At 37.7% G+C, this 14,117-nt stretch overlaps 3 protein-coding genes across 4 annotated transcripts; 2 read left to right on the top strand and 1 right to left on the bottom strand.

Annotated features, from left to right (window-relative positions):
• Positions 1-1,094: 1,094 nt before the first annotated feature.
• On the top strand, positions 1,095-5,410 carry LOC137710149 (beta-glucosidase 13). Its single transcript, XM_088695580.1, has 14 exons — positions 1,095-2,303; positions 2,417-2,610; positions 2,701-2,770; positions 2,853-2,911; positions 2,998-3,073; positions 3,164-3,241; positions 3,327-3,414; positions 3,553-3,853; positions 3,948-4,063; positions 4,181-4,398; positions 4,501-4,529; positions 4,640-4,730; positions 4,838-4,946; positions 5,021-5,410. The coding sequence occupies exons 1-14, from the start codon at positions 2,231-2,233 to the stop codon at positions 5,181-5,183; spliced, it is 1,665 nt and encodes a 554-aa protein (XP_088551706.1). The 5' UTR covers positions 1,095-2,230; the 3' UTR covers positions 5,184-5,410.
• Positions 5,411-6,521: 1,111 nt separating this feature from the next.
• Positions 6,522-8,416, top strand: LOC137710639 (mitochondrial pyruvate carrier 1). 2 transcript variants are annotated; one of them, XM_068449717.2, is made up of 5 exons: positions 6,522-6,717; positions 7,546-7,663; positions 7,769-7,823; positions 7,915-8,050; positions 8,185-8,416. In XM_068449717.2, the coding sequence occupies exons 2-5, from the start codon at positions 7,571-7,573 to the stop codon at positions 8,222-8,224; spliced, it is 324 nt and encodes a 107-aa protein (XP_068305818.1). In that variant the 5' UTR covers positions 6,522-6,717; positions 7,546-7,570; the 3' UTR covers positions 8,225-8,416. The 2 variants fall into 2 exon arrangements, with proteins under 2 accessions (XP_068305818.1, XP_068305819.1); XM_068449718.2 differs by having other exon boundaries at positions 6,537-6,717; positions 7,559-7,663.
• Positions 8,417-8,512: 96 nt separating this feature from the next.
• On the bottom strand, positions 8,513-13,736 carry LOC137710638 (ribosome biogenesis protein NSA1). The gene is made up of 12 exons (XM_068449715.2): positions 13,536-13,736; positions 13,310-13,428; positions 12,910-12,939; positions 12,683-12,819; positions 12,005-12,184; positions 11,810-11,873; positions 11,571-11,678; positions 11,123-11,276; positions 10,384-10,473; positions 10,168-10,223; positions 9,249-9,303; positions 8,513-9,158 (listed from the first exon to the last, which is right to left on the bottom strand). The coding sequence occupies exons 1-12, from the start codon at positions 13,615-13,617 to the stop codon at positions 8,782-8,784; spliced, it is 1,452 nt and encodes a 483-aa protein (XP_068305816.2). The 5' UTR covers positions 13,618-13,736; the 3' UTR covers positions 8,513-8,781.
• Between the last annotated feature and the right edge of the window lie 381 nt (positions 13,737-14,117).

Genomic DNA, 14,117 nt, shown 5'->3' with positions numbered 1-14,117 from the left:
TTCCCCGGTGGAACTGCTCTAAAGGGACAAAGATGGTCTGCATTCTCACTTTCCGTGCCTTTTTGTTTGTGTAGTCACAGTTAAACTACGTCAATATTTTATATTACTATTCATTTTTATCTTATTATCTCTATAAAAAATAATATAAAATATTGACCTGACTTAACCGTGACCACACAAAACAGAAGGGCACGAAAAATGAAAGGACGGACAATCCTTGTCCATTTTAAATGGCGTTGAGCTGACATGGCATTGACATAGCTTCCTTGGCTAGAGAGTAGGTGCTCTTTCTACGCATGCAATTCTTTTTATACAATAATATAATTGCATTAAGAGAGTGAGAATAAATTGATTTTGAACTCGTTATTTTTTTTGTCAAATGATAAATTTTATTAGATTCTAATAGATAAGTTTACATCTTTCGCAAAAATATTGAAAAAAAATTTCGGATCCTATACAATTCCATTTATGGGCACCACCAACCATTGAGACGGAAGTTGCTACTTCATGTGCCGCACGGTTGTTCACCCTATGGGTAAAATCAAACAACAGACTCAACAGAATTAGCAAGGGACCATGTATCATAAATAAGCCCTCCCATTGCCGCGTCAACTTCAATTTCTCGATTAACCATTTGCATATAATTAAGATCTCTCACTTACAAAAAAAGAATAATATCACTAAATTGTAGTACTAAACGGTTCTAAGATATAATAATAATAATAATAATGGTTTTTATCCCAAACATTTATGATTTCAACAAAGGCAAATGCTAAGAATTATGACCACATTTTGTAGACTGTAAGGGTGCGTTTGTTGCACCGAACTATTTCGAACTGAACTAACTGTCTTGGCTTAGACTAAGCTGAATAAGAATAGTGAAGTGTTTGATATACTATCGGACTAAATCACGGACTAAAATATTTTACAATTATTAATACACTGTTTTTATCTTTAAAAAAAAAAAAACAAATTACACCTATTTTTATTGGACTCTCTCCCTTGTCTCTCTATTTTCTTCGTTCATTTACTTTGGTTCTTCACGCCTAGATTTGCTAAACTCAAACCAAAAAAAAATAAAATCCATATCTTCTCTTCTTTTCAGTTGCTTTCTCTTGAATTCAAACTCATATTTATCTTCTTTTAATTTACTTTTCTCTTCAAATCAAACCCAGAAAAATCCCCAATTTTTTTTTTCCAGTTTGCAAAGGCTTCGTCGATCATCGGATCTACAAATCGACGAACTTGAGCTCCATTTGGTCCAAAGGGTCGAGCTTTGGCTCCTCCCTGGAACTGAAAACAACCCATTTCTTGAGCCTTAGAGGGAAATTTTGGGTTGTGCAAGAAAGTGAAGGAAGAAAACGAGTGCGAGTGAGAAAGAAAGGGGTAGTGTTGGTGGTGAGGGAGAGATAAAAACCGTCCATTTCTAGAGAGAGAAGGGAATAGCCAAGCTCATCAGATGAAGATCTGGGTTCTGGGTTTTGGGTTCTCCGCGATTCGAAACGAGTAGAGGAAGATCTGGCGATTCCGGGTTCTCCATGATTCGAAACGAGATGACTTGATTCTGGGTTCTAGGTTCTCTGCAGTTCTGGGTTGGTGGGTGTAGGTGATGTTGGCGAAGCGAGCAAGTGAGGTCTTAGCAATTCCATGGTATTTGGGGGTCTCGCTAAGACCTCCTAGTGATGGAGATAGTCCACGCGAGTCCGGTTTTATTCCATTATCCCATTAAAGTTAGTCCGTGTAAGTAACAAACACAGGACTACACTAATGTGTAGTCCAGTCTAGTCCAATGAAGGCTAATGAGCCCAAACAAACGCACCCTAAAAGAACAATACTAAACACTATTTGGTTTTTAAACATTACCACAATATTAGCTACAAATATTGGACCAGTCGTGAAATATTTATTAATCAAAGTATGAATATATATGGAGTTTGAGTTTTCCGCCCTTATTGCAATAAAATCTTCTAGAGTACTTTTCGTTGAAAAGAATTTTCCCGGCCGGTATTCCTTCTTTCTGTTTTTGGGTTACTTCCGTATTTTTGGCAGGCTGAAACCGAGCATCTAAAAACAAATTCAAACGGTTGAAGCTACTTTATGTTTAGCCTTCAAACTATCCTCTGTCCAAACCAAAACTTTCTTCTGGTTAGTTTCTGAGCATCCTATTGCTTGCCAATATAAAAGGTGGCTATGGACATCTCAAATATCATCATCTTCTTCGTTGACAAAGATGGCTCGTGGTCTCATTGCCATTTGTCTCATCACTTTGCTAGCCTGTTCATCTGTGGAAGGTCGAGGCCTAGGTAAACATTCATCCCTAACCCTTTTCATTTTCTTCATCTTGTTCTACATTTTTGCAGGTTTTCGATTTATGGTCATTTTAAGTGGTTCATCGTGCAATGATATGTTGTTGCAGAACTAGCACATTTAAATGGAGCTGAACATCAGTCCGTGGGGGATCATGTTCACGGAGTTGTAGCAAATGTGACAGTGGGTGGGTTCAACCTTCAGTTAAATTTAAGCAACCCTAAACTTGTTGAAGAACTGAAAATTAAACGATCAGACTTTCCATCCGATTTTATGTTTGGAGCCGCCACTTCTGCTGCACAGGTACATGTAAAATGAGTTATGCATATATAGCCTCAAAATTTCTTTGTTAAAATAGATTTTGTTATATTAATCGATGTATGTTGAGCGCAGAGCGAAGGGTCAGCTAAAGAAGGAGGGAGAGGACCAAGTGGTTGGGATCATCGCATGGAAACACTCCCAGGTTTACATAACCTTAATAAGTTATCTTATCTTCATAATTTTTCCATTCGGAATAATGATCAGCTAACAAATTTCAATTTCAGAAAAACTTCGAAACAGTACAAAATTCCCTATGGCAGTCGATGGATATAAACGATACAAGGCGAGTAGCAAAAGGTCAAAACATCCTTAAAAATCCAGTTTGTTCTTAAAAAAAATTAAGCTAATATACTCTAATCTGAATTTTAGGAGGATATTAAGCTTATCAAGGACGCTGGACTAAATTCTTACAGATTTTCCATCTCCTGGAGTAGGATTTTACCAAGTAAAAATCATTTCTTCTTTATTCTGTTCTTTTTAAAATTTGTTTAATCATTTATAAGAAACTGATGGGGTGTTGATGGATCCTACGCAGAGGGAAGCTTAAGTGGCGTAATTAACCAAGAGGGTATTGATTACTACAATAGCTTGATCGATGAGCTAATAAAAAATGGTGAGAAAGCTACCAGTTTTTATGTACTTGGATGGTTGAATTAAGTATGCGTTTGGCTTAATGTATTTTCTGCGTTCTAACGCAGGCATCACACCTTTCGTGACGATTTATCACTTTGACATGCCACTAGCCCTGGAAGAGAAGTATGGAGGCTTACTGAATCGCTCATTCGTGTAAGCCTTTTTCGAAAACCATTTTGCATGCATATGTCATTTTGTAAACATGAATTGAAAAATATGAACTTGATAAGATAAATAAAGAACATAAGATCAATCTCATAATGTATAATAATGATATGGTCGATTTTCCAGGAATGACTTTAGAGACTATAGCGAGCTTTTATTCAAAAACTTTGGAGACAGAGTTAAACATTGGTTCACAATTAATGAGCCAAACATTCTTGCTCAATTTGGTTATGAACTTGGGATTTCCCCACCGGGGAGGTGTTCACTTCCATCAACCCTTTGTGCATTAGGGTCTCCTGTGAAATGTTTCGAGACTGTCGGTCCATGCAAGTTTGGTGGTAACTCGTCAACAGAGCCTTACACTGCAGCCCATAACATTATCCTTGCCCATGCCACTGTGGTTAAGCTCTACAAAGAAAAATATCAAGTGAGACTTGAAGACTCGAGGAAATTCATATAAATTCAATTGTTTCAACTTTTTAATCTTATCACTAAAGATTAGTTTGAATGTCATCTTCTAGGAACAACAAAAGGGTGAATTGGGAATCGTCCTCGCTTCACAATATTTTTTGCCCTATACACAATCAAAGGAAGATAAAGCTGCAGCAGGACGACTTTTTGACTTCTACCTCGGATGGTAAGTAGAAGCATTCCATTTCATGATCACATGATCATTGATGATCATGAGAACTTGCATGTTTTAATCATTTTATGATAAGCTTTTTCGTTAGTAATGCTACTATTTGTGCATTAGGTTTATGGGACCATTAGTATTCGGAGATTATCCTCAAAGTATGAAGGAGAGGGTGAAGGATAGGCTTCCCACTTTTTCCGCAGAAGACAAAGTTCTGCTCAATGGGAGTTTAGGGTTGGTTGGTATCAATTATTATACATCAACATATGCCAAACATAAGGCTCCTCCTCGAGGTGAGGCGTTGCGTTATTCCTTCGATCAATGGGCCGAAACAATAGGTAAGATATCTTGCTCTCTAGAGCCATAAGGACAAACGAAAAATCAAACATCAAGGATAGTTTTAATATTCCGTCGTGTTGATCGTGTTTTGATTGTTTCAGCTATCAAAGATGAAGAAATTCTTGGTGTGGTAAGAAATTTTTTAAGATTCTATGTTCTTGCTAGTTTTGTAAGAAACGAAACATCGGTGTTGTCTTTGTTTGAGGAAAGTGTGTGGTTAAATTTTTCCTTATGGTGCAGACCGATAGTCATTGGCCGGAAGGGCTGCAGAAGCTGTTGGAGTACGTAAAGGATAATTATCAAAATCCAAAACTCTACATTTCTGAAAATGGTTCGATTTCTTATGCTTCGGTTAATCCTTGTATATATACTGTTAACCAAAATATGCATAACAAAAACAAAAAAGGATGACATAACTTCTACACCTTTTCTTTGTAGGACTTTCTGATCACAAGGACAATGGCTCTCCACTTGAAGTACTTCTAGAGGATCCATATCGAATTTCCTTTGTTACTCGTCACTTGTATCGAATCAATAAGGCAATTAAGTAAGGGATGATATATATTTTTATTTGATACTGAAACAAATATATTGTCTCATTCTTAACAAATATTATTGCAGGAATGGAGTGAATGTCAAAGGGTACTTCTATTGGGCTCTATTTGACGACATTGAATGGGGCATGGGGTTCAATCGAGTTGGTATTTACTTTGTTGATTTCAGTAACTACACGCGCTACCCCAAGGTCTCCGTTAAGTGGTTCCGAGCTTTCCTTCAAGGCTGAGATCCTGCTATAGCTGCCTGAGTAATCAATTGTTCAAACTTAATATTTAGCAATGTAAAGCCATTATCCCTTCGGTTTTCTTGTTGTAATCTATGTTTCCCTATAAAAATAAGGCTCTTCATTTGTGCTTCAAATAAACCATGTATGATACGAATAATTTAATCAGTACTGCAAAGGGCACACAAACTTTCATTTTACGTCGAGAAATACAAAGGTTCATTTGATTCTACTTCTTTTGCCCATAAATCATCTGCTGCTATGCCTAACTGCATATAAATGGAGAATCGGTCATGTAAATTCTCGCTTGAGCACGCAGTCGAATAAAACAGCTAGGGTCTTCTGACCAAACAATCTCCAGTAACTAGATATTAAAACACGAATAAAGCAGGACTAATTATCACAAACCCCCCAACCTACTGATCAATGTCACTGCAATCTGGTCCAACGATAATGAAAGCCTTGTGGAAGATAATGTGCAACACAATACTATCTGTGCTTCCCAATCTTACATTTCTTCTCTAATTACTACCCTAAATTTCAGTAAGTGCACAGTTGTTACTTAGCTGTGGGTTTTCACTATTCTATGCCATTGGAAATGCCATATCTTGGCGCGCCATGGCTGTAATCGGTATTATGTTTGTATCTATTCCACCTCCAGTACAAATTATTGGTTTGTTTTTTGTTTCAGACGTTAAGTCTAGGTTTGAATTTCCTTGAACAAGCATGTATCTTTATACCTCTATCTCACCAAGCTCAATCTAGGATTAGGTAGGTGATAGGTTGCAGGTGAAGTTTCTAAGATGATGAAGACTCAAGCCATAACACATCACACAGGTTTGGATCATGCATTGCATATTACACTGCATCTTTGTGGTTCCTGTCGAGTGAAGTTCTGCCTAGTCATGTCTCTGTACGTGCACTATTAACATCTACAAATGCCCTTTACCACTAGTGAAGTTTAGCCACGGAGTTTTAACCCACACCGTCATGCAAAGGCTCAACTTCTTTCTCCCTCCCCCTCCCCAGTCCCCCTGTGGTAAAGGACCACTTGCCAATATTCTTTCTTTTGGACATTAACTAATTGTGTTCATGAATATAATTTCGTAATTGGAGCTAATTCCTTGGTGATCACACGAGTCAATGAAACTTGATCCAAACCCTTTATCTGCCAAGATAAATTAATCAAACTTGATGAGAATGGGCCGAGGGGAAACCCAGCCCACAATAACCACAACTACAGCCTATCAAAGTTGTAATGGGCCCAAAAAATACAACTCTGTTTACCACTTGTGAAGTAGAGTTGGACCCAATAGTTTGACCAATCTTCCTCTCCATCTTGACACGTGTTCAAATAGCATTGAGGAAAATATCGTTGGTCCGCCGCCGATCCGAGTTCACTCACCTACTTCTACTTGGGTAGCTTCCCGGGAGCTGGTACTGTCCCACAAACGCAGCCCCTCCGAGAAAGTCAGAGACTTTCCCTGTAAATTAAACGCCGATCGTCCCCAATTGTTCCGTCGAGTTCTCCGATAAGGTACGTCTCTCATGCATGATGGCATACATACATACATACATACATACATACATACATCATATATTGACTCGTCTGAATTTGGGCGTTTTGGAATTAGGGCTTAGGGGAAAGGTCTGGATTTGATCAAATTTATTATCAGAAAATTGAATTAATTTTTATTTTTGTGTATTTAATTTTGGACCAAATCACAATACTTTCGATTCTGAAAATGCACACTGACAATTATAAATTGGAATTTATCGTTTTTTTAATATAGCAGAAAGATTTTTTGATGAAAATGTTTTTGAAACCAAACCTTGTAAATAGCACTTGAAGTGATCGGCAAGTGATTTTGAAATCCAAAAATATTTTTTCTAAAAGCGCTTTCAGTCATTTGAAAAAGACTTCCAAATGAGTCCTAATAATTGGACTTTTGATAAGTTAATTGAGCTATTGCTAATCAGTAATTAATCTAATCTGTGAAGGATTATTGATAATTAACTAGTTTATCTTGTTTTATTCTTGTTATTCCACAGTTATATGTTTGTTACTGCTGTCGGGTAATGTCGTGGTGAGTTTGAGGAGCAAGTTTGATCATTTAAAACGATTTTGCGAGAACCATTGACGATAAGAACATGATAAGTGCGTTAAATCGTGTAAAGGGGGGTTTACAATGAAAAGTTTTTCGTTGCCAATTGACAAGTTTGTTACTAGGTTTGGCAGATTGACATTTAGTGGGATAAGGCTTTGTTGTTGTTGGTTTTTTGTTGTCGTTGCATCTTGTTGCATCCTGTCGTTGTTGAGTTGTCTTTCTTCTTTCTATTTTCTTATTGTTTTCTGACTTAACAGAGATTCTAAGCAGTAGATATCACATATGGCTTCATTCCGAGCATTCTTGAACAGTCCAGTTGGTCCGAAAACAACTCACTTTTGGGGACCTGTTGCAAACTGGGGATTCGTTGCCGCTGTATGTTTCTCTGCCGTGATTTCTAGTATATAAGAATGTATTTGAATTCAAATGCAGCTTCATGCTTTTTGACTAATCTTGATCATAACGGGATTGATTTAACAGGGATTGGCGGATATGAACAAACCTCCAGAAATGATTTCTGGCAATATGACAGCAGGTCCAATATAACTGTATTTGAAGGATGTAAATTAGTTTTAGTATATACTATGTGGCAGGATTATAACCGTGTTTTGAATCTGTTTCTGCAGCAATGTGCGTTTATTCAGCGTTGTTTATGAGATTCGCGTGGATGGTACAGCCTCGCAACTATCTGCTTTTGGCATGCCATGTCTCAAATGAGACTGTCCAACTCTATCAGCTCTCTCGCTGGGCGAGGGGTCAGGGGTAAGCGATCTGTTTTCAGCAACAATTTCAGAAAACTAAAAGTAAATAGTAAATTTAGTTGAGTTGTCAGTTTTCATAACTGACCTTCGTCAAGTGAGCTAGCTGAAAACATTTAATCGTGCAATTTGTCATAGGTACTTAGCCCCGAAGAAAGATGAAGCTGCAACCGAGTAACGTGCTACTTCTTTTCATTCCCTGCTGGTTGATTGTTTTAGTTGCGAATTTTACCGAAAACAGTGTTGATCTTGTGTTAAGGCGCATGTGATAAAATTTGCTTTTGATGTTAACTGAGCTATCAATCTCAGCAGAACAAGTTCGCTTGTCATCCATTTCATTCAATGTCACGCACTTCTTTTTGTTCGTAAATGTTAGTTTTTCGTCAATTGTGTAGAAGAGGTAAATCTGGAACGAGATTGGGCGAGGACGCTCGAGAGTAATTCGGAATGTATCCGATTTCCGAAAGAGACTGAAAACTTGCACTTCCATTTCCCCTAGATGTGTTAAAGCAATAATCTTTGGATTACAAATACTGATTTCACTTTCAGTTCAACACCAATCTGATTAAATAGCACAGCTATCCGATTTCCGAAAGAGACAATTTACAATGTTGCTTAAAGTTTTCCTATCAAAAATTTGTCAGGAAGCAATTGCCTTTCCCCATCGGCATGTTTGGCCCTGGGTCTCTGCCGGGTTGCTTGAGCATATGCTCCATCCTTTTGGCCCCGTCGGGATCACGATAAGTCATCAACATCTGCCCGTTTTAACCTTTTGCTACTTTTTTTGGATTTCAGTTTCTTGCCTCCATCTTCATCACAAGCTTCATTGTTTCCACTTTTTGCTTTAGCTTCCTTCTTGCTTCCTTTCTTTTCCTTGGATTTCTTCCTTTTCAAGGGTGGTGTTTCGCCCTCATCTCTCTCGGCTACAATATGCTGCTCATTATCTTGACAAGGTTCCCCGTTTCCAGTTTTTTCTTTAGCTTCCGTCTTGCTTCCTTTCTTTTCCTTGGATTTCTTCCTTTTCACGGGTGGTGTATCGTCCTCATCCTTCTCAGCCGCAACATGCTCTCCATGCAGCAGCCGATTGGCTGAGGGATTCACAACTTCTGCTTCTGCAGAATAGAAAGGAAACCTTGCAGCTATAGTTTTGGGGAATGATTACATGATAGCACAACTTGCAGAAATAGGAAAGAAAAACTGACCATCGGTGAAATTGGAATCAAAAAGAACGTTTGACAGAGGCTGCTTCAGGTAAACCTGCAACATTTCAACGAGAACAATTGATCTAAAAGAATAGGAAAGTTGCAGCATACATCATTGTTACTCCACTACACATGAAACCATGAAAATTAGGGAATTTTAGCCAACATTTTTCACTTTTGACAATCCGGCAAAAGCTAAGGTGAAAGCACTAAAATACCCTAGACATCCAAATCCGGACCTAACCACATCTCTCCAACTTCATATGTGGCAAGCTTCAACCAATCATAAGTTCAGAAGTCTTTGAGAAGCCATGCTTCCCTAGTACAAGTCGTGATCCCAACCAAGCTCTTATATAAGTCTGAACGACAAGAACTGTTATTAGTCCTTGAAAATTCAGCTCCATTGTTCACAAAGTTATAGGTAGTGTTCCAGATCTGGGGAATTTCATTGGATAATAAAATGATTCACTACTTATTGTATTTCTGTATATTTTGAGTTATGTCAGGCACTGAGGTTTGAGAAGTGACCAATCTAAGTGCCATGACCCAATTGCATACAAAAGTATTGGATCCGAACAAATCAATAATCCACATCTATGGTCAGAATTTTTCCATGCCTCCCTCTTCTCTGGCATAGGAGATGGCAAATGGGGAAAGGATTCTTAAGTTATAAGAGAGTTCAAAGAGCGATGAGGGGGAGCTGACACCGGACTGATGAGAAACTACATTTGAGTTATTAAGGATACTATGTTATTTCCACATACATTCTTCGCTATAATTATCATAAGTACAAAAGATTAGCTAAAATTTTATATAGAGCCAAATTTGGGCTTCTCGCTCGATGTAACTCTAAACAATCAGGCCGGCTGGTCAATAGCCTGCTTATATAACTCATAAACAATAAACTGCAATAACATACCGCAGAGAGTAGTTGCCGAGTCTTCACATTCCAAAGCCGTAGATAGCTATCCACTCCTAGAAGGAAAGAACTTAAGGTCAGTGATACATAGAGAATAAATTTGGTTTCCAACCCCTACTAACTTTACCAATAAAGCTTTAGAGAGAGAGAGAGAGAGAGAAAGAACTAGTATTGAACAAAAATTTTAAATATTGAAAACAGAAAGCATGCACTCACCACATGATGCTATCACTGGATAGTCTGGGTGCCTTGCTATGGATCTTATGCTACCTGAACACTTCCCCAAAAAGCATCCTAACAATTTCCCTGTTGTAAAACACAGAATTAAAGTAAAGAAAGCACCACCAATAGTCGAAAAGACAGATTACAAAGTAACATAAACAACGTCATACTATCATTATCTGGTTCAAGAGGGACAATACACAACCACTTTATCCCTATCGATAACATGAATAGTGTTCTCGAATCTTGCAAAGGGACCTCCATAGTGGACATGCCTGACACCAGCCGTTGATACACCAGTCGTTCCATAACTTAGGTAACAAGCATCATGCTCAACAGATGGCTTTTTCTTCCCTAAGTAAGCTCTACAAATGGCTTTTAAATTTTTAATCATGCCTACATACATACCTCAGCTACTTTTTTCTATTCTATAGAAAAAAGAATTTGGTAACATACAAATTTTCAAAGAATTGATGAACAATTATAAGTGAGACTCAAGTCAGAAGTTCTTCGGCAGAACCAATGCCAGCCCAAGCATGGTGAACTCAGCTTCAAGCATTATTAAATCTCAAAGCTCAGTCCATAGAAAATGTATCCCCGAGTTTTTTTTTTTCACATATACACAATTTTACCCGGCTTAAACTATTTCAACCCTAACTGCAGTTTCAAATTCCAGTTTAATCCCCATTGACCCCACCACTTATCAAAATGTGCTAATAAAGGCTCAACGCACCTGTGCGTATGTCAAAAGAAGCTAGGTCGCCAGATCCATTCCCTACATAGATTGTATAGCCATCTAGATCTTCCGCTACAGATTTAATAGCGGTCTCTCGGAACTCAAATGATATGACAGGTCTTCGCTGTGCAGAAATGTCATAGAGATGAACCTGTCAAATAAAACCAGTCATAAGCTGTCAACAGAATCTTTTTCGGTTGTGCTACTAAGAGTATTCAAGAAACTGAACTTCTACAACGAGCAAACATTATAGAAATCCAAGAACTCAAAGTTGTATTCAGTTTTTATAAAACCTATACTATATTCTTAGTTTGCGCAGAAGTTTATCATCCTAAGTACATTAAAAAATAAATAAATATATAAAAAGAGAACTATTCTCCAGAAGTAGCTTATTTCCAACTGAAAACAACAAGACAAAATCAGTCCTACTGTAAGCGAATATTACCTCATGGCTGTTGGTGCCAGCAACAAATTTCCGATGATCATCTTTACTTAAAAATGTGGCAGATGTAAACCAAGTTGGGGTAAAGATACCAAGGGTGTTTTTAGGAGGCTGCTCAGGGTAAAAAAAAATTAGAATAAATGCCGATCATACTGTTTGCAAAAGAAAATACATGCGTGTGTGTGCGTGTGCGTGCGTGTTAATTTCCTCAAGTCATAATTGTGGAAGATAGAAATGCTCACAGGTTTTGCATTCCAAATCTTGGCACAGTTGTCAAGATCCCAGACATTCATCTCAACACGCTTCCTGAGTTTGAGAATAATAACGTCACCACTTGTAAGACAAATATCCTAGTGATGATACTCTTTGTTTAATGAAACGTTAAGTAGATTTTGAAGCTCCTATGGTAAGTCCTTTTCCTTATTATCAGAACTCACCCTCCAAATAAAAAGTAGTTTTCACTTCCATCTACTTTCGAACATAAGATATTTCCACCAGCACCCACACTCCATGTTCTTGAAGATCCAGTCGAAGTAACATCTGATGCTGGTTTAGTCAATTCAAAGGATCTTATGCTTGCATTTCCTTTTGCTGTACATGTAAGCAAAGTGCAAGACCTAACAGCATATAACAAGTTTAAAAAATATTAGTACCTGTATGCACAGAGGGAACAATGCCATTGTTTTTAAACAAAAAAACTTATGCAAGAATTAACATTGTCAAAAGAATATAGAAATACTTGAGGCACCTCTCAAAGGTTTAAGCTTAAGACAACTTGGTTTTCAGGGGACACTTATCTAAGTTGGTATACATGCTAGCAATTAAACTTTAGACTGTAAATATATAACTGAAGCATGCAAGGCGAATACACTGTGCATGTATGCACTCCACAAAATGTGCACTAGAAAACACATTCTATACGATCTTAGTAATTGTACTGCAATAAAAACTGGTGAAAAAAGAGTTATAAAAGAATGAGTGAACCTAAAATTGAACACCCAAGCATACCAAATCCTATGCATCATAAGATGATTAAGTACCTAACTTTATTAGAAATTGCAGTGATCAAAATTCGGTTTAGATGGTAAAATATGAAAGCACAGAAGGCATCTTACCTTGAAGCCAGTTCCAAATTCTTTTTGGCAAGCAAATGTAATCCAGCAACAGGGTCATCCTCAGGTTGAACCCCGTTATTACTAGAATTGGTAACAGAGAAACAGAGATCCCCAGTAAGAGGATTAAGAACTTCAATCTGTAAGACGTGCAAGCACCTAATAGTTGTCATCTTGTAATTATAAAACAAAAGGAAACACGAATTGCTCCCACTTAATAATGTACTCACCGTCCCATTTCTCCTTGCAACAGCTAGCAGCTGCAACATTGAAATAATGGAAAGTTTAATCGTTCAATCGTTTTATGCTTTAAACTCATAAAACAGAGCCAGACATACCCAGTTGAAACTACATTCCCAGGACACACATGACATAATGGAAAGTTTAATCGTTTAATCGTTCAATCGGTTTGACAAGTATTAGCAGCGAAGTGAGAGCCGCTGCCTGTCATTTCTTACAGGCGGCAGCAGCACTATTGCAGTTGGGATGGGGATGATGATGATTCTACCCTCCTCCTCACCCTCCTTTTTTTTCTTCTTTTTTTTTCTTTCTGTTTTGGAACAAACGAATAAAAAGGAAATTTCAAGGGTGTATCCCCTTGAAACCATAAATCACAGAGAAAACTCATACCGGATCAGATTTTCGGTCATCCAAAGAGGCGGCAAGCACGCTTTTCGACGAATCTAGGTCGCCCCACCTCTCAACCAACTTTGGTTCTGCCCTTCCTTGCTTACCCCGAGCTTCAATAACTGCAAACAACCAACGGTATAACCGAATTTTAGACTTTTATCACAAGAATTAGCAGTTGATTCTTGTTTGGCCGAGAAATGGACAGTATAAGACAAGACAGAGATACCTTTGATGAGACCGAGCTCGTCGAAGGTTAGAGCTCGAAGTGGAGGACAACCTGGGCACTCGAGTGTGGTCGTACGAGGCATGTTTTGCTCAACTCTCACTCGCGGAGATCGGGGAAGGAGAAAAACCCTTAAACCCTAGCTCCCTCAAAAAGTTACGAGCAACGAGAAGTTCATTATGTCCCTTGTTTTTAGGTAATTATACTTATTCCTATGTTTTAACCCCTTTTTATAATTTACTCCATCGTGGCTAGTTTACTATTTTACCCTTTCTTTGTTGTGCACCGACTGCAAGTTCAAGACTTCAAGTTGGGATGAAATTTCCGATTCCGTCGTTAATTTTCAATCTAAACTTGGAAATTTCTGAATAATTGGAATAAAATTGGAAAACAATTAGAGATTTGTTTATAGAGTAATACTAAGGAGATTAAATTTTACAAACTAAAAGAGATGAAAGTTGATGATATAATTATGGTTTAAGCGTTAATAAACGTGCTCATTTCTATTGATGACACATTATTTAGTTTGCAAATTTTGTGTACAAATTTAATCTTCCTGGCATTAACTAAATTTGTAGACTAAAT

This window comes from Pyrus communis, chromosome 6, assembly GCF_041283825.1.
Source record: "Pyrus communis isolate YQ-2024b chromosome 6, ASM4128382v1, whole genome shotgun sequence".
NCBI lineage: Eukaryota > Viridiplantae > Streptophyta > Magnoliopsida > Rosales > Rosaceae > Pyrus > Pyrus communis.
This window is presented reverse-complemented; position numbering and strand designations above follow the sequence as displayed.

Excerpts from the sequence above, each read along its gene's own strand:
- LOC137710639 (XM_068449717.2), top strand. The coding sequence starts at position 7,571 with ATGGCTTCATTCCGAGCATTCTTGAACAGTCCAGTTGGTCCGAAAACA. Across the intron at positions 7,824-7,914 it reads TTCTGGCAATATGACAGCAG|CAATGTGCGTTTATTCAGCG; the intron begins GTCCAATATAAC and ends CTGTTTCTGCAG. Across the intron at positions 8,051-8,184 it reads CGCTGGGCGAGGGGTCAGGG|GTACTTAGCCCCGAAGAAAG; the intron begins GTAAGCGATCTG and ends AATTTGTCATAG.
- LOC137710149 (XM_088695580.1), top strand. The coding sequence starts at position 2,231 with ATGGCTCGTGGTCTCATTGCCATTTGTCTCATCACTTTGCTAGCCTGT. Across the intron at positions 2,912-2,997 it reads ATGGATATAAACGATACAAG|GAGGATATTAAGCTTATCAA; the intron begins GCGAGTAGCAAA and ends TCTGAATTTTAG. Across the intron at positions 3,415-3,552 it reads TTACTGAATCGCTCATTCGT|GAATGACTTTAGAGACTATA; the intron begins GTAAGCCTTTTT and ends TCGATTTTCCAG.
- LOC137710638 (XM_068449715.2), bottom strand. The coding sequence starts at position 13,617 with ATGCCTCGTACGACCACACTCGAGTGCCCAGGTTGTCCTCCACTTCGA. Across the intron at positions 11,679-11,809 it reads AGATTTGGAATGCAAAACCT|CCTCCTAAAAACACCCTTGG; the intron begins GTGAGCATTTCT and ends TACCCTGAGCAG. Across the intron at positions 10,224-10,383 it reads TCCAGTGATAGCATCATGTG|GAGTGGATAGCTATCTACGG; the intron begins GTGAGTGCATGC and ends CTTTCCTTCTAG.